This window comes from Phyllostomus discolor, chromosome 4, assembly GCF_004126475.2.
Source record: "Phyllostomus discolor isolate MPI-MPIP mPhyDis1 chromosome 4, mPhyDis1.pri.v3, whole genome shotgun sequence".
Taxonomy (NCBI): Eukaryota; Metazoa; Chordata; class Mammalia; order Chiroptera; family Phyllostomidae; genus Phyllostomus; species Phyllostomus discolor.
The window spans coordinates 40,207,660-40,231,852 of record NC_040906.2 but is presented as its reverse complement, the minus strand read 5'-3'; the positions used below and the strand labels follow the sequence as shown (position 1 = coordinate 40,231,852).

The following is a 24,193-nucleotide window of genomic DNA, read 5'->3' as shown; positions in this document are numbered from 1 at the left end:
AATCACTTTATGTATATATATATGCATACATAAAGTGATTGATAGTAAATTGTAACAGTTCTCATCACATCTCAAGGAATTTTTTTCTTTTTTTGCTTTCTCTTTTTATTGTATCTGTAGGAGATAATGGATGCTAACTAAACTCACTGCAGTAATTATTTTAGAGCATATGAAAGTCAAATCATTATACTGTACATCTTAAACTTATACAGTGATGCATATCAATTATATCTCAATAAAAGTGAAAAAAGAAGATTTAAGATGTAAAAATAATTTTACTTAAAAAATGATGTGGAGAAAGGATAACTGGTTGCCAATTAAGAATCCCTTAAAACTAATCCAACTTTAAGCCCTGGCTGATGTAGCTCAGTGGATTGAGCGCGGGCTGCGAACCAAAGCATCGCAGGTTTGATTCCCAGTCAGGGCACATGCCTGGGTTGCAGACCACATCCCCAGTGGGAGCCACATGAGAGGCAACCACACATTGATGTCTCTTCTCTTTCTCCCTCCCTTCCCCTTTCTAAAAATATAAATAAATAAATCTTTAAAAATAAACTAATCCAACTTTAAAGCTTTATAATGACAGGCAAATTAATATCCCCAAGCCTAAATCTCCTGTTTGTAAAATGGAGATTGTAAAAGCTGTCTCATGATGTTAATGAAAGGATTTAATGATATACACCCTGGTAGCTACCTAACACAATGACTGGTACATAGTGAACATTAGTTACCTATTGCTACACAATAAATTGCCCCCACATTTAACAGTCCAAAGTAACAAAGGTTTAGTATTTCACAGTTGCTGCACCTCAGGGATCTGGACATGGCTTAGTCGTATGTACCTGGCTCAAGGTCTCTTGCTAGGTTGCCATCAAGCTGTTGGTCAGGGCTGGTATTTTAAAAGCAAGCCACAGCTCCCTGATTAATAGAGCAAAATGCTCATTTTGCTAGATAATATTTCCCAACTGTTTTTCAAACTGTTTTCCCCCCTGAACACACTAAATGTATACAACATCCTCCCATTAATAAGGGTGATTGGGATTGTGAGGGCAATGAATTCCAACAACTGAAATGAAAAGAAATAAATCTATAATGATCAGAAAGTCCAGTCCCTCAATGTCTCTCTGATTTTAAGTAGGAAGACACTGAACTGGGGCAGGCTGCCCACAATTTAAATTAATCATGCCCCTATGAATACCACTCAAAGTAATGCTAATAACAACACTGTCATTGACTGTTTAGTGATAGCTTTCATGCCACTGGGCGCTAGGCAACATGGGACAATGATCTCTGAGAGACAATGAACAACAGAGTTGAGGCATTGTATTGTCCCTGCTTACCAACCTGAGCGAGTTTCCAGACCGCAGCATCTCCCAAGCCCAGGAAGAACTATATGGCTAGAGTATGTGAGACAGAGATCTAGGGAGACCAGAGATATTCAGAACAAGAACTCCCAAGATGTGCGGAAGGTCACCTTTGAGATTCCATGCCTACTGCCCAGCACACCCGTGTGAGGGAACCACCAGATGCCATGGAAAGAACTGCCCAGAAGGATCTGAGCGAGTGCTGGGAAGTCACAACAGAGCTTAAATAGTAGTACCTGTTCCCACCAGTAGTACACAGAAGCATCTTGTCTCAGGACTGAGTGAAAATTTAATCCGGGACTATTCTTGTCCTTCTTGGCAGATCTCAAAAATAACATCCCAAAGGCACAGCTTCATAGTAACTTTTAAAAGAGCTGAAGCCAGCCTTAAGCCTTTGCTCTTCCAGCTGAAGTTTTAAACGGCTGATTCCTCTGTGCCTCTTCTGAATTCTTGAACAACAGAAACCACAAGGGCTGATGTTATTGTTGTTTTAAGGCTAAAGTTTGGGGGAAATTTGTTATTTCACTACAATTAAGTACATAGATCTCTGAATTAACAAGGGCAGTATCTAAGGAACTTCCCCTAGACATGATTGTAGACCACAAGATACTGAACTGATACCAACTGAATGAAACTTTTTGTAGCCTACGAAGTGGTAGTATTTAAATATGGAAGGAACAGGAATCATAGAGATCGGAGAATGAACTCTAATGATTTTAGTAGCAATGGCCCCTGCTCCCAAACCCTTCCCTCCAAACCTTCATGTAGTTCAAACCCTCACGTAGGGTTCCAATGCTGACGCAGAATTTCGCTATGTAACTTGCTTTGGCCAACAGGATGATAAAAAATGTGATGCCAGCAAAGATTTGAAAAGCACAAAACCACATTAATATTTACCCTCTTTTGCTGCTGGGACCCCTGAGACTCTGTGCAGAGAACATGGTCTCACCACCTGGAGGATGCAAGGAACATCTACAGAAAGTGGTCCAGCAATCCCAACCGTTCCAGCCATCCCATCTGAGGTCCTGGACATGTGAGTGAAGCCACACTGGATCATTCAGCTCTAGTTGAGACAGCCCAAGCCAAAAGAAATGCAGCCAACACAGAGAGCGGTGAGAAATAATAAATCACTGTTTAAAGCCATCAAATTCTGTGAATGCTTTGTTATGAAGTAAATGCTAACACATACAGTCTCTGAAAAGACCCCAAGCTACATATAACTCCAAGGATGCAATAAATTCTTCTTTCCCCATAACTATAGATTACTGATGCTTTATTCTCAGTTTCCAAACTGCTTCTTACTAAATGAATCCCCATATTTGAAACTTATTTAGGGAATTCCTTTACTTTTCTGGCTTAACAGTTCCTTCCAGAATCCACGTTTGACATCTACCCTTATCTATTTAACAACAGCAATCATTCTATGCACCTCAGTGGTGAGTAGGTGAGATGAGGAAGAACCTCAAATTATGCCAATGTTGCCTCAAATGTCCCCCAAATGCGTTCTCTTCCCTTCATTCCAATCACCTTTGACTCATTATTTTAGTACTTGCTGGTTTCTTGCCTATGTAACTACATTTCATGAAGCCTACCAGGTTTCTAGTTTCTCTTCTACAAATACGCTCTCCATATTATCACCAGAGTAATCTAAAATTAAAAGCCTGCAATAGATTGTCATTCAGGTCTGCTAAAGGGAACAAAACTATACTTAGGGCTCACTAACTGCTTGCTAGGCACAATGCTAAAGCTGAATAAGCCAATACCTGCTCTCAAGGAGTTCCCAATCTCTTAAAGTGGGTCTGACATGTAAAGGGATACTTTTGATACTTTTGGTGAACAATGTTATATAGAGGGAAACAGAGGAAGAAATTTTGTCAGGAGGCCTTGCTAAACAATAATTAAGAAGTCTGAAGAGCTGATTGAAATTAGCCAAGCGTTGACATACAAAGGGCTGCCAGGCAGATGAAACAGCGCAGCAGAGACACACACTGGAATTACCAGGCTCAGTATAGGAACTGCTGCAAACCTTTCTGTGTCATTCCAGGTTCAATTCTGAAAGGTAGTATAGGGAAATCGTGTCTCAGAGAGGGGGAAAACGGGCAGTGGTAGGTTATAGGATATCCCCCAAAGTTATCTACATCTTAATTTCCAAGATATGTGAATATTAAGTTTCACAGCAATGGGGAATTAAGATTGCTGATGGAATTGAGGTTGCTAATCAACTGACGTTGAAATAAAGAAATTGCCCTGGGTCATTTAGATGGGCCCAGAATAATCAAAAGATTTTTAATTATGGGAGAGGGAAACAGAGGTCTGAGTCAGAGGGAGATCTGATGATGCTACACACTGGGTTTGAATTGGGGGGGAAAGGAAGCTTTGAGAAGCCAGAAACAGCAAGGGCATAGATTGTCCCCTACAGACTCCAGAAAAATGCAGCCTTGCCAACACCTTGATTTCAGCACAATGAGATTCATTTCAGACTACTGACCTCAATTATTGTAAGAGAATACTTTTGTGTTGTTTTAAGCCACTAAGATTGTGGTCATTTGTTACAGCGGCAGTAAGAAACTAGCACAGGGACCAAGCCCCAGAGCCTGTTATATGCTGTGTGTTGTCTTTCTGGGAGAAAATTAGTTTAATGCAGGGTAGAGGAGTGGTATCAAAGATCAATTTAAAAGAAGGATTGTTGGGAATAAATGGTGGTAGGGAGATGTTTGTTGTAAGGCTATGGCAATCACACAGACCAAAAGAGAAAAGAGAAAAAACTGGGAGAGTACTATAAAAATAGATGAGTGAACCAATTAATTTCAGTGATAAAATCAGAATTTAGAGATCAAATGAATGTGGGAAATAAGGGGCAAGTATTTAGGAGCATTTCTTAATTTCTGACTTCGGAAGATACTGGTAATGTCACCGGGAAAATGCAGGAAAAATAGGGCCTTTGTTTTGTTCTGTTGTGGTGGAGGGTGTTGTGGTGGGTTGAGGTTTGACTACACTGAAGTTGAGATGATCGTGACACATCCCTGTGGAGAGCTGGCAGTGGACTGCATCCCAAGGTCAGATTTCAAATTCAGGAGCCCTAAGCGTATGAGTCGTATCAAAACAAATAGAGCATATCTAAAGGAGCATTTATGGCTTAAGAAACTGCCTCTGGGGACACTCTCTAATAGTAATTTTAATTCTTCTTTAATCTTTGAATTAAAAAATGTTATTATGCACAAGGCTGCATAATATGGTATTAAATATGGTATTTAGCACAGTGTCTGGAGTTAGTAACTTCTCCACCAATGGTAGGCATTATTACTAAATGGCCCAGAAATAACAGAGAACAACTGGGTTAAAGACTAAGGGGCTAAATGAAAATTCCTGAAATCAGGTGCAGTCTCTCCCTTCAATGTGCTCACAGTCTACTTAGTTCCTTGAAGAAAGCATTATATTTTACCCACCACTGAATCTCCAGTGCCCAACTCAAAGACTGACCCAAAGAAGCCAGGTACTTCATACATTTTGGTTTAAAGGCTGAGAGGAGAAAGAGGGATACAGGAGAAAGCAAGGTAGGCAGACAGGAGGCAGTGGAAGAGAGAAAAGAGCTAGAAGAAAAGTGGAAGACTACAGGAGGTGGCTGAGAGGAGCCTGTAGGAAGCCAGTGAAAGTTATGTAAGATCTGGAGTGGGAAGAGGTTAAGGGAGCCTGGGATAGGATGTGGTCATAGTGCCTAGGAGGGGCACAGGTAGAAAGGCCTCTGGCCCTAGAATGGATGGTGCAATCACTCTTGGAGTGAATGAATGAGTGAATGAATGAATGAATTCACTGATTTATGGAACCGTAGGTCTTTGGAGGCCCGGAGAAATAAGCTTTACATGTTGAGATTTTTGGTTTGACTGTTGATTTCAGAGAGAAACGATATTTAGACTGAGTCTCTCAGGCCAGGGCCCTAGGACTGGTATACCCAACTTGAGGCTCTCAAACCTCAAGTGCGAGGGGCCAGCCTTCTGAAGGCTCCACCCTTTGGGGCTCCGCGTTCGAACCTGGAACGCCACGGGGGCGGGGCCTCGGGGACACTGGGGTACTGGCCATTCCCTGTCCGGGCCGGACCAGGGAGGAAGAGGGGTCTGTGCCCACCATGGACCTGTACCTCAGCGCCTGCTCCAAGGCTGCCAGTGTTGCCGCCACCAAGACAGCCACCAGTAGCGTGGCCGACGACAGCCAGCAGTGCGGAGATGTGAGTGGCAAGAGTCCTGGCGTCCTTGGCTTCAGTGGGATGGGGCAAGGGGAGCCAGACCAGAGCTCCCTTGGTTTCTAACCGTCGCTCTCAGGGCGCCCTCGTGCAGCACAGCGGGTAGTGGTGGCCGCAACTGGCTGGTGACCAGACCTGAGGTCTCCGGGCTGTGGGCCAGGGTGGGCCCCTTCAACCCTGAATGTATGGCTCTTTGGTTCCCTTGGTTAAAGTAGTTGTAGATCATCCTAAACTAAGTAAATAAAACCTAAAAGGAAAGAAAAAACTCTCCGATTGTACCCGACAGGGCGTGCACAAAACCCACTTTCCAGGGATCGGAGCGGCTGAACTACTGGATCTGCCTCTTGGGGTCAAGCTGCCCATGATCCCAGGGAGCAATACTTTATTCTATACGACGAAGTTAAGTGAAAAGGTAATTTTTGGCTTAGCGTTGGTCACCTTTGCCCATTTCTATGTGCTGTTCAAGTCCGGCGCTACATTATACAAAATTCATTAAGGGAATGTGTATTAGCAGGCAGAGCAAAACAAAACAAAATAAAACAAAGAACAATCAAACTCACATCTACACCAAGGCATTCTTCAGGATTTATGCCAAGCAACTTCATCTAGTACGACTTGCACAGAATCATGGGCTAGAAAGTTTAGATTCTTAGTTCTCTCTTAATTGATGGAAACATTTTAACTTTTTTTTTCATAATAACACTTAAAATTTACCTATTTGGTGAGATTTCATTTACTTAGAGGTAAATGTTTGGTTTACTTCTAGGTGGAAAATTATTTGTGCTGCCTGACATTTATGTTAGGATTTTAACCAATAATAACTTGACCAAAATGTCCATTACAGAAACTTCTGAATGATTTTATTTTGAGTGAATTTCTATTCCATACACAGAAGTGAGGAAAAATGGAACTGAAATGAGTTGACATGTTTAGGGACTCTAACCTCATTTTAATGGAAGAAGACTCTGCCTCCCTAAAGAGACTCCACGATTTGCCCCAACCTTGCTATCCAGTCTTAACCCCAGCCAGAGCCTCCGCTTCCTCCAGTTGGATTCTTCTAGATGTTCTCTCACATGCCATGTTAGAGCTGCTGTGCCTCGACTCACCTTGCCCCCGAACCTGGCATACCTCCCCTTTCCTCTCTGCAATCTATGATTTTCAGCCAGCTTCAAGATTCTTTCTGAACCACCATAGACCCCAAGCTTATATTTCTTTAAAATTTACATTGCCCCCAGTTTGGGTAATTTTACTCAACATGACAATTCTATAATTATAATTTTATATCTTATATTATACTGGGCTATAGTATGTGCATCCCTCAAACCCTTTCATGTTTTCATTCCTCAGCACTACTCCCACCCTCCAACCTTCCCAGCCCTTGACTCAGTAACTAACCCTGAAGGAGCGTCAGTACATTCTTTTGGAATGGTTTCTTTTGATTAATGTTGCAAAAAGTTCTACAAGGAAGAGTTCTAAGTGATGCCCTTACCCTTCTATCCTCTATGATGTCAGAAATTAGTAGGGCTCCTTGATATTTGATACTTGCCTAATTAACATGTTTCTTAAAGTAAGTTCTGCTTCTGGAAAAAATACTCATTTTTAAAAACAAGTCTGGTCCTCTGGAATAGAGCAAGCTAACTAAAAACATGTCTACCTCATACAATTTAACTGAGTCAAATCCACATAAACTAGCTTTCCTAAAGAATGTTTGAAATCTGTATCACTCCTTTGAAACCTGTGTGCAAAACTGTATCTTTCTTTCCTCTGTTTCCTCAGATATATTGTTTGCTGTATTACCATTTTCTCTGTTGAATATTAATTCACTTGTCAGCTACCTTTTGAAAAGATGTTCCCTCTGTTCTTTATTACTTTCATTCCCTCAAATTGACTTCATTTACTTATAGTTAGGCTCTATACCATCTCCTTGAAGACTGAGTTTATGAGAGTGTTCCCTTTCTTTCAGTAAAAGTTCTCACTGAAGTAATGCTGTATATTTACACTTTTAGAGGTTTTTTTTAAAAATGGAAACAAAGCAGTTATTTTAATTGACAACAAAAGGGTTACTCTGGCTCCACTGAATGGATTTGTTTAAAAATGTTCTTTGTTCATAAGTCAGTAGCCCAGGTTCGATCTTGAGAAACAGTTCATCACAGTTGAAAGTCAATATCTTAAAGGAGTCAACAGCTAAATGTCAATGTCTAGAAGAAACACTCACTCCAATCCTTGATTCATGTCAGCGTCTAAAAGAAACAAAGTCTAGTCCTTACTGGTTGCTGCATATCTGGTCTCACTGAATTTAGGGCATTGCCCTGTAGAATTCCTTTCTTTGCCGTCTCAGGGAAGCACTGGTATTAAGGAATTATACTTTAAGATTTAGACTCCTTGGAAGGGATGAAAGCCTGGTGTTAAGCGAGAATACAGAAACTTTCCAAGGAGTTCCCTTGGAAATGGAAATGGGAATAGGAATGGAAAAGGGAAAGCTAGTGTCCTGTCAGGTTTCATCGATCTGCCTCTTTGCCCATGTATAAAGCATCCTCCCACCTACCTTAATGGGCTTCTTTTTAGGATCCACCCAGCCAGGCTCCTCAGAATTTGACTCAACCTAGCTACTGCCAGACCGAACAGCAGAGAGGTCACAAAGTGGTACCTGCAGACAAGTCGGGACTGGGGGGGTCTTACACTTTGAACTGGATGCCTGTGAACCGGGTTTGTCACATCTCCCACATCTTCCTGTCGCCTTTCACTTGAGCCAGTTCCTGCTTTGACATTACTTTGGACTAAAACTTCTGTGTTTTTTGGCAAAATAAAAAACTTAAACAAAAATAATGTAAACACATTAGGACAATATCCACTCTTACTTCTATCCTCCCCTTTTCCTCTTTCACAGGTTCTCCCTTAATGCATTAACACCATCCTGCTATTGAAAAATGGACTAAGAACTCACTCACACCACACACACACACACACACACACACACACACAAACCCACTTTTGTAATGTTTAGTTTACAAGTGAACCTAAATAACCAAGATGTTTTCTCTAAAGTAACAGATATAGAAACATGACTATTAGCCGATAGTTTCCTTCTTTTGTTAATGGCTATTGCACATGGTTGTATTTGGTCTTTGCAGATATGGAAAAATTGCAATTTCTATCTATATCCTTTATAACTGGTTCTTCAATATATTGAACTTTATAATTTAGATTTTGAATTTTTTCCTGACTATAATATTCAAAGATTGTTGGTTTTCTTGTATTAGATAAGATCCCAAGATACAGAAAAGATTTAATCTATCATTATTAACTTCTGAGTTCTTCTATTTTTGAAAAATTTGTTTCCATGAATCTTGAAAAAAGGTTTTCCATTTTTCTTCAATTTCAGAATATTGAGGTATAATATTCATAATTAATATTATTTCTATATCCTTGGAAAGCAGTTCCTTGACCTGGAAGTGGGAGGAGGGAAAATGGAGGACTTTAGTATTAACTTTATACATTTAAACAAATTTTATCTTATTTTATTTTATTTTCCTCACTTCCTTCCTTCTCTGGCTTAGGGCCAGGGACTGATAGAGATCAGTGGAGAAACTGAGTGAGGATGGGTTTTTAGATTAATTCAGGTTAATGGAGGAAAATTAGGAATAAGCAATTGGCATTCACTAATCCAAATCTCTCTGTTGCTGGTTTTCTCCACTTCCAATTCTTCTTGCATGCTTTATTTTTAATGGACATTCTAGGTATTTTAATAGGTTGATATTTAAAAGTGAAATTCATTAATTTTACATTTGTTATATTTTTAAATCTACGTTTGCAGCTTTTTCGACCTTCTTACGATTTTAACCTGAGTGATCCTTATTGTCGACTTTTGGGAAACCAATATAAAAGTCTCCATGATCCACACTTAAGAGCATACCACACACGCAAAGATATCCTGAGGAGATTGAAGAAAGGTGGCTACATCACCAGCAATAATAAAGTGGGTTGAAGATTACTTCCTTTTAATTACTGAAGACTTTCAAGACTTGATATAAGCTTGCTTCTATACCTCACAGGGGTAGCTGTGGGGTTTCACCTTTAACTTGGCCCTGAGAAATACTTAATGGGAAATTCTATAAATTACTTAGTATTTTAGGTCAAGAGAAGTCAGATAAGAGTTGTTTCTAAATGATACTACTTCTTCCACCTTTGTTACTTAGAATATCAAAAGATGATTACCAAATAATTTGAGGAGGTAAAGACAATTTCCCATTGGTGTCATAGTTCTCTGTCTGTGGCCAAAGATACTATATGCTTGTCAAGGGTTATATTCTATTGAATTTTTTAAAAAGTTGAGACAAAATAAAAACACAGCAAAATAAAAACACTGCAAATCCTCATTGAACATAAGAAAGCTGTATGGTCTAATCTGTGTTGAATATTATTGTTAGTTGGTATCTCATCTAATAACTCCAATTGTATGTACTGAATTTATAAATCATATTAATAAAGTAATGAGATTTAGAATGGAATTTCCTGTTGTGTAACAATTATAAAGAGATACTACTTACAAAATTGTTAGAAATCTATTACTAAAATGTTATCAAATTATATATTATTACTGTATTTTTCTTTAAAGTGATTGCTATGATTTTTAAATGTTTGTATTTATACTTTCTTTTTTTTTTTTAGATTGTATGTAACTTGAGGGAATTGAATAAATACAGGCAATATCTTACCAGTTTAAAAATAGACTTTGAAAGAAACTATATAAGAGAACAAGTAAGTTAAATACTTAACTTTGGTTTTTAACATAGGGTTTGGAAGAAAAGTTTGTTTGTAAAAAAGTATTTTTTCATAATATTTTTACCTTTAATTTGACAAACTAATTAAATATTTCTTTGCTAATGAAAATTAAGAACAGGAATAGATACTAATTTGAGGTTGCTATATTAGGCCAAGCAAAGGAAAGGGGCTAGGTCATCTATCAATATGCCAGTAGCAGTTAGCATAATTTAGTAACTAAATTGCGACTCTAATGCATTCATTCTGTCTGAGCTGGGGCCAATAGCAAGAGTCTGTTGTGGTCACAGAATTTTTAAACTGGAACCCAAAACAACTTGAGTAACAGGAAAGGGTCAGTGTAAATAGTTATAACATCCTATGAGTGACTCAAAGAACATGTACACTGTATGTTTGTACCCACAGCCATGTCACCCAGTAAAATATTATAAAGGTAAAGAGGAATGATTAAGTGTAGAGTGAGTGAGTATAAACAGTGATTTCCTTTCCATTTTTAACTCAGAATTAATGAGTGTGATTATATGTGTATGCACACACACATCCATGAGTGAATTCAGTTTTATGGTCAAGAGGGTTGAATAAAAACTAGAAACCCTGGCTGGTGTGGCTCAGTGGATTGAGCACTAGCCTGCAAACTGAAAGGTTTCTGGTTCAATTTCCAATCAGGGCACATGCCTGGGTTGTGGGCCAGGCCCCCAGTTGGGGGTGTGGATATGAGAGGCAACTGATCAATGTTTTTCTCTCACATTGATGATTCTCTCCTTCCCTCCCTCCCTTCCCTTTCTCAAAAAGTAAATACATAAAAGTTTTTAAAAATTAGAAAGGTATATGTGTACTTTTATAAATTTATGTTCTTAGGTTGAGAGAGAAGCATAGAAATGAGAATGGTTTACCTATCCCTTTAAGTGTTCTATATTTTTCCCTATTTCCTCTCTGTGTCTAGAGTTTTTTGTCCTTCTTTCATATTTTTATTTAATTTTTTCAGAATGAATGGAAATGTATGATAAGATATTTATCTTTCATTTTCAGAGAGAGAAATCTTTACTTTGTTTCAGTTACCCATGTCTATAATGGATTCAAAATAAATTTCAATGCAGTTAAACAGAATTAACTGTTTAGAATATACAAGAATTTTACTAAACACTAATTATAAAAAGACATAGCAAAGGGCAGCTTTATTTCTGGTAAATTAAAAAAATATTATATATACATGCACACACAGAGATATATGTATATATATGACACACACTTTTTTTAATAGAAAATGCTTGCAAGACAACTTAAAAAACTACAAGAAAGCAGTCAAATGCCTGCACATTCTGATGTTGCACAGTTCCAAAACTGGTTGTTACAAGAAGACACCCAATCTTTTAAGGACCAGGAGCGATTAATAAGACACAGGTAAGATTGAAGTTATTGTATATTTTATGTATACATGTGGACTCAAATAAGTTGGAAAAATACTAGAAAGAATTGGAGTTAGGAATTTTTTTAAGAAGTAGACACTATATAGTGTCTAGTTCTACTGTTGAGCTCAGTAGAAGAGAAAAGGAGACCAAGGGGCACAGAGATTGGGAGCTTTGATGGCAAGGGAAGGAAGAGAAATTTCCATGAGAGGTGACTGGGTTTCTTGGGAGTCCCTGAGGTAACATGAAATCCTTACTAGTTGGAAATGGAGGAAAAGTATCTTTCAGCACAAGCCTTTAACAATAGCTTCTATGATTCATCTTTAAAAGGTGAGAGCATTAAATTTGAGGAATATAGTGAAAAGTCAAAAATGGAAGTTTGATAAAACTGTTTCTAATACCAATATAAATACACATTGTCCCTAAAAGAAAATGCATAAGCTTTTTAGATATCACCTACTCATATTCAGCTATTACTGTTCTGTAGTCAAGCTCATATCTTAGGAGGTGAAGGGATAAAGGGATACTGTAGTTCTTTTTCCTCTTCCTCTTTCCTCCTTCATTAAGGTGAGGGATTGGGTTTCACACCTGCCTTTTATATTCCATGATTTCATTTTGTGGTAGTTGCATGATGCATAGTGATGTACCAGAGACCCAGACTGTAGATGGGAGATTTGTTCAAGGCTTTGTAAATCACAGGGTACCCGGGATACACCTTTTTCTTAGGAAATTTAAATGTTTTTTGTTTCTAGATGTGAAGTCAATTTTTCAGTTGTTTAAAACTTCTTCACCAGCTCACATCCATAAACCCAATGAGTTATGAATAATTAATGTGCACTTTTTTAATACATCTATACCATATTTTAGCATTGTATTGGCCATAAGAACAGATACTTATATGGTAGGGAGATCTGTATAATAAAATATGGTGAGAGCTAGTTTACAAGTCCATGAACAGAAGTGATAGAAAACTGTAAAATTCCTATAGTTCAAGAGCTAAAAAGTTGGCAAGGAAGTGGTTTGGGCAAGCCAAAGCAGCTGATGTCACTATAGGGGAAACCCCCAGTTCCCCCTTACTTGCATTTGCACTTTCATTTAGGTATTTGGATATGATAAGCCGGGAGCTAGAACAACGTGAGCGCGCTGCAGAAGAGCAGCGCCTGCTCCAGATGGACCGAGAAGAAAGACGACAGCGGGAACAGACAAGAAGAAAACTTAATCTTCGCAGAAAAATTGAAGAGGTGAGGAGGTACATTTAAAATTTAAGAGAAAAATGGTGCACACTATTTTATTTGTAAATAATTTTAGCTGTCTCTCATACTTCTTAAAGTCACTTAAGGTCTAAATAACTTATGTTTATTAATCTTTCTTCACAGCTATAATACACAAGTTGTCACATAAAATAATGAGGCTGACACCACAAACTATATATGTGAGTCAATATTGGCTTTTAAAGAGATGATTGCGAAAGTTGCTAGACACCATTTAACTCCCCTATAGCCCCAGATGTGAGGAGTATACTTTTTAAAATTTAGCTTTCATAAAAAACAACCATGCCAACAGTAACCATGCCTGCATTCCTAATAGAAATGCAGTAAGGAAACCCTATTTGAAAGCCAATGTATGATGGACATTATACTTGACCTGATTTCTGTCAGGGTGGTGACTTGTTCTAATTTGCTCATTGGTGATGGACAAAATACAAAGCTTTACTCTAAACCCTAAGCATAGTAACATTGTGTTCTCTAGGAATGGAAGGCAAAGGAGATGTTACTTCTGAGTAAGATTGGAGAAGACGTTAAAAGAGAAGCTAGGATAGAGGAACAACGGCGCAGAAGCAGAGAAGAGAGTGACAAGAAGGTAGCTTTAACTTTAACCTTTAATTTGGGCTGTTAGAGGAGAGGCTTTTGCTAGTTTTGATTTTTGAAAGTACAAAATATAAGATGGCACTGGATCAAATCCCCCAAATGATATGTACTATACAAAATGGAAAGTTATGAAAATTTTACTATATTTGGTCCATATTATGTTCTGGCTATAATATGAAAAGAACTGCCCTATTATTAGATATCACTATCTTTGACTTTATCTTAAACCACAAACTGTACTTGTAATTCCTATAAAAAAAACATGACATAATTAATTTTTTCTTAGAATCAGAATTGCTTGAAAAAAGAGTTCTCAATTTTTATCCACCAATTTTTAGAGTTAGTGTTTTTAATTTTAAATGATACACAATATTTTATGATTTAGAGTCTAAATATGTATCTGTAGAGAGAAATTGTCTATAATCCCATCACTACCACATGAACTTACTGGAACACACATGTACACACATGCACACGTGCATAGTATTTCTACAAATGTTTGCATACTACACAAATAAATAAATTCATGTTATACCTTATGGGCTTTTTTATAGATTGCTTTTTCACTTAATTAAATATCAGTGACAACATATCCATCAAAAATCATTTAAATAACTTGCTTTGGTAGTTTATTTTTGACAAACCTAGAGATAACTGTAAGATTTATATAATTTGGTTATATTTATATATACTGCTATGTTATAACTTTTTTAATATTGGAAATTCAAATATGTATGGTATGATAATCTTTTAATTTACTTTTGTCACATGTACCTTTTGCTATTTCAGGAACTCACTGCTCATATGGCAAGTTCAGTTTATTCCAACTTATTTTAATTATTATTATTTTTTTAAAACAAGGAGCTTTTTAAAAAGATTTTATTTATTTATTTGTAGAGAAGACAAAGGAGGGAGAAAGAGAGGGAGAGAAACATCAATGTGTGGTTGCCTCTCACACATCACCTACCAGGGACCTGGCCCACAACCCAGGCACGTGCCCTGACTGGGAATTGAAACTGTGACTCTTTGGTTCGCAGGTTGGCACTCAATCCACTGAGTGACGCCAGCCAGGACAAATCATTATTTTCTAATATTGAAATTTTCACCACTTTTTTGAGAGAGATTTCTCTCCAAGTTGGTGTTTTTTTTTTCTTTGTTTGTTTGTTTGTTTTTTGCCTTCAGACCTCTCTGAAAGTATCTTTGTTTTGAAAGAGCAACAGAATGCTCCAGGTTTTCCCTTAATTTTTTTCCTAACACTAATTCCTATTCAAAGGGCCCTCACTAATTGTAGTGAAAACTAATGCAGTACATACATGTTGGCACTAGGAGTACCCGTTACACATGACCACTGGTGGCAGGCCTGGTAACACCATAGACTGTTCAAGCTGTGTTAATGGCTAAGCTATTTGAAGTATTGGTATTTCCAATAGAGTATTCTAAATTGTCTTTTTAAAATCATGTTTTAATACAAGATGCTTTAATTCATTTGTGTGTTTCAGAAGATTTTTATACATTTTTCTTTCAGATTTGACAGTACATATACTTTACTCCAAGTGAGCTTAAATTAGTTACATAAGTCTTTGAATTATTTTTGCATTTGCATCTTTGCCAAAAATAAGTTGTGTCAGTCTATTTTTGAACTCTTTTATTTTACTCTAATTTGTCCGACTTACTGTCCTGATTGTTGTATCTTTAGTAATTCTTTAAATAAGTAGTACTGTAAAGGCATGTAGGTCCCACTGCCTGCTGCTTCAAAAGCCAGTATTTGAGAGACAGGTGCTGATGTAAAGGCAAGTAGTTTATTCAATTGCCAGCTCTCTGGAAAAGGAGACACTCTTGTTTCAAAGCTCATTTCTCTGGGAAGATGGGGGACTTTTGTCTCAAAGTCCATCTCCACAATCCAGTGCTGGCAGAGATCTTTATAAGACGAAGAGGGGAAGCAGGACAGAGATCAAAAGAGAGGGTCGAAAAGTTCTCTATTAGCAGACAAGCACAGTCCATTCTGATAAGGCAAGTGATGGTCCAGTGTGCATCATCCTGGTTTGTCATCCTGGCTTCATGTCACCCTGGATCCACAGTTGAAAGTTAACAAGTCCCCAGAGCTGGAATGACTGAAGGTCTGAGCCAGTATCTTTTGTAGTCCTGAGGATTCTTACACAAACATGTAGTTTATCTATAAGCTACATGTTAGTCAGAGTAAGCACTTAGAGACACAAGGTCAAGAGAATAGTGGAGTGGGTTACATCATATTGTCTATAAATAAATCAGAAACTGGACTACTCCCCTGAATATATACAGTGAAGTAAACTGCATCTTTGTGTTAAATGTGTATATTCACCATGTTTGGCCACAAATGGAAATTCGCCCCTTAGTGTTCTCTCATATTTGTACTCAGAGTGACCTTACAAGTCACAAGACAGGAATGACTGTTGATTTCCAATGAACTATTATATTATAAATATTTGTTTTGCATTTCTCAGTAGCCAGTTGATGTTAACCAATGTATTTTCTGTGATGTTTTAGAAACAAGCCCTTTTAGAGAAAAAAATGGCTTATCATATACAAAGAATGCAAGAAAATGGCTTTAAAAGAGACGAGATGGAAAAAAGTACATATGACTACAGAGGACAGGATGAAACACATTGTGAATGTAAGAACATTGTAGCTGACGTGGCTCTGTAGAAAGTATTTTTCTACATACTTATCTAAAAATTATTTTGTAAAACTTTGTTTACTTATTCTTGCTCTACTTACCAGGAATAGTGCTAGGCATTTCCCTATCGCAGTTCAAGTTGAACAGTAGACAAAAGTGTAAAAATTAAAACAAACAAAAATAACCTTACCAAGTGGTTCAGTGGACAAGCTTACCTATACTGTAGTTCTAACTAATTTCTCTATACCTAAAATAATGTATTCTTTGCTACTAAAACTTGAAAAGGCTGTGTGTAAGATGAGTATTATATACCAACATAGTTTTCTGCTATGTTGCCAGCCAGAAAGAATAATAGACAACACCAGAGAAAAACAAAAGGAAGAAGGAAGGGAGGTGTTAGAGAAAGAAGGGAAGCAAGGAAGAATGGAAGGCAAAAGGAAGAAAGTGAAAAAAGTTTAAAGGAGGAGTATTGACTTTGTTATGCCCAAACTGTCCCAGCTTCCTTTTATTTGTATCATGATAAAAGTATAGGAGAATTTATAAAATGAATTTAGGTAATGGTATTAATTAAAATTTCATGGCCAGAATGGAAAAAATATAGACTTATTTTAATTATTTGTGACTACGTAGTATCAGGAGAAACATGCCCATCTTCCATGCCGTAGTCATCACAGCACCCACCAATCCCATCTCTGTCCCACTAAGCCTGTTTTTAGGTGAGTGCCTCCTGTGCCACTCCTGTAGATTACTAATAGTCTGCACTGGCTCTTAATTTAACCCACTTGAAATCCATCCTTTTTAAACTGCTACCTAATTATACTTAAAAATCTATTCTGATGGTTTCTTCTCCTGGTCCTAGAACGTAAAGATCCCTATCACCTCTTAAATGAAACTCAGACTTCTTAGGCCGCCATTCCTCATCATCTCGAGTCCAACTGAAATCTAACTTTGTTTTTGCTTTGTTTCACATATCTCCTTGAAGGAAACAACTGTGATCTAAGCATATACAGACTCTTGAGACAAACTGCTGAAGTCCAAGTCCTGCTTTAACATTCTCTAACCATGTAAATGGGTTGGACAATAGCTTAAACTCTATATGCCAGCATTCCATCATTTAAAAACAAAGATAATAGTCCTAAATAATTCCTATAAAGGATTTAAAAGTTCTAGCCCATAGTAAACACTCAGTTTATTTAACTGTCTGGTCAAATGAGACTATTGACCATTCCTAAAACATAAATCACCTTGCATATTTTCTGCGCCTCTCTTTTCCAATTTTCTCAGACTGGAATGGCATGCTCACCAACCATCTATACAAATCCTATAATTCTTTAAGCTCCACTGTAAATGAAACTCCATAAAGTCTTTCATAATAACCTTAATGGGAAAAACCCTCTCCTTTGAATCCATATATAGTACTTTGTGTCATTCTTAATATATTTATTATGTACTTCTGTCTCAATCAACCATGATATCATAATCTTTGTACTTGACAGAGTACCTAGTCCTGTATGTACACATACATGCATGTATGTATGTTTGCATAGACTAAATATATGCTTGCCAAATGAGTTAATTCAATCTATTCAGCTCTTTGAGATGATGACAGCAATGTATTGCTTGAGAAATCACTTTAATAACTATATGCATTCCTTACTCTTCAACTGTTAACTGTTTCATTTAATAAGAAGAAAGTTTCAAGTAGACATTTTAAATATTTGTTACCTCAAAACCCCCTCTTTTGAAGAGATAAGATATAAACTTAATTTGTATTACTCAGGTGATAATAGGATAAGAATACTTGTTTCATAAATGAAATTAAGTGATACCTCTACAGTAATGTTGTCATCTTATGCAAAGTAGGCAGCTTCCAGGGGTACACAAAGAGAGCGGGATAGGAAGGGCTTGTCAAGTGGATCTGCTCCAGTGGGAAGACAGATGGCCCTCACATTTTCCATCTCAAATAAAAACCCACTGAGCATACATGCTGTGAAGATCCTTTGCCCTCATAAATGGTTAGGGGCAGGAACTGTAATCACCTCTATCATGTAAAAGGGATATGTATGTGGTTGTTTATGCCAGACTATGAGGTACATCTAACAACTGCAATAGTGACTGTGGGCTGCTGGGTCTCTGGCCAGTAACTATGTTGGTATGCATCCCCACACAGAGGAAATTGCATTTTACCGTTGAGCTGTGTGTAGCTTTTCCTCTCTACCAGAAGAAAAATCTGTCCCTCCAAGCATATCATTTAACGTGAATGGATAATATTTCAAGAGTTATGTCTTTCTTCGTATTTCACATCTCTCTATTTACTACAATACCTCCCCACAGTCCCACATATAGATTAGCATATGGCTGAGTTACTCTAGGGCATGAAGAGATAGTCTATTTTGGGTAATTCTGTCATCACTATTATTAAACATAAATATTTTATTACATTTCTTTAAGCTTATTTTCCGAAGAAGAAGAAGAAGAATCATGATGATATTAAGACAATTTATCCTTCTGGTGACCAGAAAGCAAACAAAGGTGCTTATGATAATTGACTTGTGTGATAAGAAATACTACATAGCAACTTGGGAAAAGACTGTGTTTTGAGGACTTCTTTTGCTTAAATGCAGAGAAATCCTCAAATGACTGTTTTAGAGTGATTCTTGCCAACAATGATACAACCTATATTGCTTTCAGAAGTTGACTTCTAGTTATTAAATTAGTGTTTTGAACTTAACACTACATTATCATTTTAGAAAAATTAAATGAAGGGCCTGTTACTATTAAATGAACAGTACGTGAAAACTAACAATTTGCAAAATAATTTTTATAATGCTCAAAATGATTTTAGAGAACTCTGAAGTGAATCATAAATGAAGTGCATTACCTGCAAAGCCACCACAGGCCCTATTAAAATATCTCTTAATTATTTATCTCATACTGTGTTACTTCACCTTGTCTGTTAGAGCTCATTGGAACCCAAATGACAGCATGAAAATCCCCCAAATATTACACTCTCAAAAGTATAAGACTTTTCAAAATTAAACAATATTAATCTCCTCCCACTGTTAAATTTCTAGGGAAAATGAAAGTATAAAAGTTAAATCTCTTTGTTCTTATCAGTTAATATCTAAGGGGGAAAAGTCCAAAATCCTCCTCCTCCGAGTGCCTGGTTTGATTAGTCAGTCTAATTAAGGTTCAGGGACCTGAGAAGAGACAGGGTAGCCTTAGCTGAAGCTGTATTTCATGCTGAGAACCACTGACATTGAGCCAATTCGTCTCTAAGCTTTTTGGATCCCATTTTTAAATTACACAGATTTTTGTACAATATATTGAAGCATTCGTACAATACACACAATTCTGACAACACCAGCTCCACATCTACTAAAATGTAGACAATAAAACTAAATTATTGGTCTCTAAACCAGTTATATCATATAGGATGATCTTCTAAAACTCTAATGTTTAATGCAGCCTGGACTGGTCTTACTAATATCAACAGATCCCAGTGGCATTAAAGGAAAGAATGCTAGGTGGAAAGTATCATTTTCATACTCACCAGGTTACCTATCTAACTGTGACAACTGTCCAGGGATCAGGCCTGTAGATTTAAGTGTGCTTGGGAGACATATTCCATTAAATGATGAACTCTGAAATGATATTAATACATATCAGGAAGGAAAAGGAATTTAACTACCTACTCTCCACTCTTAGAAGAATGGCATGTGAATCATTCTATTTTTTGAATTTTAGAAATGTACGGAAGTAACATCACAACTTATGTATTATTAGAAGTACCCGTATTTTCCATTCACCAATATCGAACCTTCTCAGTTTCAGTTTTATCATTGAACCATGACTGCAGACCCTATACAGTGTCTCTGCTCTCACACCCTTGGGGCTGGCAACTCTCCCAGCAGAGTTAAGAGCTCTGGATTCTATGTAGTCTCTGCTTCAGATCTTGTCTCTGCATTTTTTCATTCTCAAAGATATATCCTGAGGTATTTTGCTTTTAAATACCTTAAAACAAAATAGAATTTTTGGTACAATTTCATGAATTTTAATATATGTATGGATTTGTGTGTCCTTTACCACAATCCCATGAGAACAGTTCCAACATTCTAAAAATTTCCTTTTGCAGTCACACCTTCCCCCCTCCCAGAATAACCCCAAACAACCACTGTATGTTCTACATTACCATAGTATTTTCCCCCTTTGGGAAATGTCTTATAAATGGGATCATAAGGCATTTGGCCTTTTGATAATGACTTCTTACACTCAACATAGTGCCTTTGAAATTCAATCAAGCTATGGCATATGTCAATAGTTTACTCCTTTTTATTGCTGAGTGGTATTCCATTATATGTATGCACCAGAGATTGTTTATATATTCACCAAAGAACATTTGGGTTGTTTCCAGGTTTTAGTGATTCCTAATAGAAAGGTTAGCAGTATTTGTATTCAGCATTTTGTGTGAACAAGTACTGGGTCAGATGGTAAGTGTGTGTTAGTGTTTATAAATAACTGCCCCAGTTTTCTAGAGTGCTGTAACATTTTGCATTCCCATCACTAATACAAGAGAGATCCATTTGCTACGCATCCATGCTACCATTGGTATTATCAGTAACATTTATTTTAGCCATTCTAGTAGATGTAGTGGTGTCTCATTGTGGTTTTCATTTGCATTTCCAATGCATATCATACTGATTATTCACATACCTTTTGCTTTTTGTAAATTCTGCTTGGTAAAGTATCTATGGAAACTTTTTGCTCATTTTTAGGTAGTTTTCTTACTGTTGAGTTTTGGGAGTTATTTATGTATTCTAAATATGAGCCTTTTTCAGATATGTGATTTGTATTTTCTCTGTGTGATGTGCCTCTTCATTTTCAGTTCCACTGATAACCCCCTACCAATACTGTACTGTCTCAGCTGTTGTAGCTCTTTATTGTCTTCAAATGAGGCATAATTTCACTTGTATTTTTTCTTTTTCAAGAATTTTATAGCTATTTTAACCCATTTGTTTTTTTCACATACATTTTATAATCGTCTTGTTTACAAAAGTTATGCTAGGATTTTTTTAGAATGAAGTATATTAAATCAATCTATGTGTCAATTTGAGGAGAAAATATATTTACTATATGGGGTCTTCCAATCCATAAATATGGTATCTCTTTTTGTTTAGGTTGTCCTTGATTTCCTTAATACATGCTTTACAGATTTCAGCATGAAGATCTTGTATAAGTTGTATTATATTTATACTTAGGTATTTCAATTTTTGATGCTATTGTACATGGCATTTTTAAAATTTGGTTTCCAATTGTCTATGGCTGTTGTTGTTACTGCATAATTTTATACAGAATTTTTAGTTATTGGTCCAGATAACAAGGTGCTTAGCTTTTTACAAGAAGTTATGAATAAATATTTTATCTCTCTAAGTGGAATGTGGAAAACTTGCCACTACATATGTCTCTTTATCCTTCTCACCTTTGTTATAGTTCTTATGTATTACATCTACATATACCAAATATCCATTTAAATGATGTAATACATTTGGTTTTATATAACTAAATAGGGGAAGCATAGTCTACTTTAAGTATTTAAATAGGTTTTATTTTGGTTTCCCTTTAATTCCTGATATCTCAGGGTTTTTTATTTTTTATTTTATTTTTTTATCATTGTTCAATTACAGCTGTCCCCATTTTCCCCCCATTACTTTTCCCCACCCCACCCACCCCCATCTCCATCATTCATTCCTTCCCTCACTCTTGTCTTTGTCCATGGATCCTCTGTACATGTTCCTTGATAACCCTTCCCCTTCTTTGCCCCATCATCCCTCTCCCCCTCCCCACTGGTTTCTTTCTATCTGCTTTTTTCCTCAGTCTGTAGAGCTTCCTTTAATATCTCTTTTAGTAGAGATTTTCTGGCACTGAATTATCTTAGTTTTTCTTCATCTAAGAATGTCTTTATTTTACTTTCATTCCTGAAAGAAACTGTTTTTACTTGATATAGAATTATTTGTTTATAGGTATTTTGTTTTTTATTTTTCCAGATCATAAAAAATGTTATTACATTTCATTGTGGTCACCAGGGTTCTAATGAAATAATTATAGTAGTTGAATATTTTAATCCTCTATAATTAATGTGACACTTTTCTACGGTTCTTAGGATTTTTTTGTGGGGGGTAGTTTTCAGCAGTTTGATTGTGGTATATCTTTGTGTGGACTTTTTTGTTCCTTCCCCCACCCTTTAGCCTTCACTCAGTTTATTTAAATTGTTTTTATCTTTTGACAAATTTCCATTAAGCAGACCTTTTTCTGACAAAGAGAACTTCCGTATTTTGCCATGTACAATGTGCACCCATGTTTTGGGTCCAAACTTTCAGGAAAAAATATCTTGTTTTAATATTTTAATTCAATTATTTATTTATTTCTATTTAGAAACAAAACCAACTGTCGTATTCCTGGGTATTATTTTGCATATGGATATTGTTATTGCTTTCTAGAATTACACCTTTCATGCATAAGTATAAATAAAAGAATTAAAAATACTTTTTTTCCTTTTTTTGCTGTTGGTCAAGTACATTTGTCTCCATTTCCCCACCACCACCTCCCACTCTCTATCCTATTCCCCTTTGGCTTTCTCCGTGTGTCCTTCATACATGTTCCTTGATGATCCTTCCCCTTCTTTCCCCCATTATTCACCTCCCTCCTCCCCTTCCTCTGGTTCCTGTCAGTTTTTTCTTTATTTCAATGAGATATGGAATTAGTACTACCCATGCATAATATGCATCCTTATTATTCCCTCAAAAATCTGAGCAAAAAAGTGCATATTACACATGCAAACTACGGTACTATCCAAATCTGGTGATTATCAAAACCATCATTTTTAAATATATTTACTACCTGAATGTGTGCCCTTAAACTACATATAGACATATGTGTAGATACCATTATTAAGATTTTTTAATGTAACTTATAATGCTGTTGTGACTTGCTTTCTGTGCTCAGTTTTATGTTACAGAAGTAGCACCTATGTGCTGCCTGACACTTCATTTCATTATTAATCTTATCCCATTATGTGAATATACCACAATTTTTACATCTAGTTTTTTTTGTTGATAGAATTTTCTGTTATTTGAACAATCTTGCGCTGAACATTCTTGTACACATAAAACTCCTGGTACACATGGACAAGAGATTCTCTAGGGCTTATATACCTAGGTATAGGATTTCTGAGTCATGCTTTCTCTTCTTGGAAATTATCTTTTCAAATATCTTGTCCATTTGCCTACTGGGCTGGTTTTCTTACAGAGTTGAAAGATTTTTTTAGTCCTACTAAACACTCATTATCATATACATGGATATGGAATGGGAAAATTATTCCAGATTATAGTTTATTCCTATTCTTTTTGTCTTTTTGTTATACAGAAGCTCTTAATTCAATGTAATATAATTTTGCTTTTTTTTTCTTCATGGCTTGTGTATTTTGTTACTTTTTATTTGAGGTTAATTTGTATGAGTTCTCTTTGATATGGCAAAGGTATACTCTTTTTTCTTATTTATATAGCAAATATTCTTACAGTTTTATCAACAACTTTTCTTTATCTTTTTTAATTAAGCATTTCAAACATTTAAAAACCCCAATAGAACCCTTATATGCCTATCACTTCACTTCACAATAACTCATGGAAAATTGTGTCTTGTCTACACACTCAATCTCTTCCTGCTGTCATATTGTTTTAAAGCACATCCCACACAGAATAGCATTTCATCCATCAATATGTCAGTATGTATCTAAAAGATAAGGATTATGTTTTAATACATAGCCACAGTACCATTTTCACATTGCACAAATTAATAATTCCCCAATGTGATTAAATATTTAACCACTA

At 36.5% G+C, this 24,193-nt stretch overlaps 1 protein-coding gene across 1 annotated transcript in view; it reads left to right on the top strand.

Moving 5' to 3' along the window:
* Positions 1-5,487: 5,487 nt before the first annotated feature.
* Positions 5,488-24,193, top strand: part of FSIP2 (fibrous sheath interacting protein 2) — a 70,613-nt gene continuing 51,907 nt past the window's right edge. Inside the window, 9 exon segments of the mRNA XM_028510117.1 lie at positions 5,488-5,586; positions 5,888-6,013; positions 9,416-9,577; positions 10,270-10,359; positions 11,642-11,781; positions 12,886-13,027; positions 13,536-13,646; positions 16,178-16,298; positions 18,759-18,839. Of these exon segments, the coding sequence (XP_028365918.1) occupies positions 5,488-5,586; positions 5,888-6,013; positions 9,416-9,577; positions 10,270-10,359; positions 11,642-11,781; positions 12,886-13,027; positions 13,536-13,646; positions 16,178-16,298; positions 18,759-18,839 (1,072 nt within the window).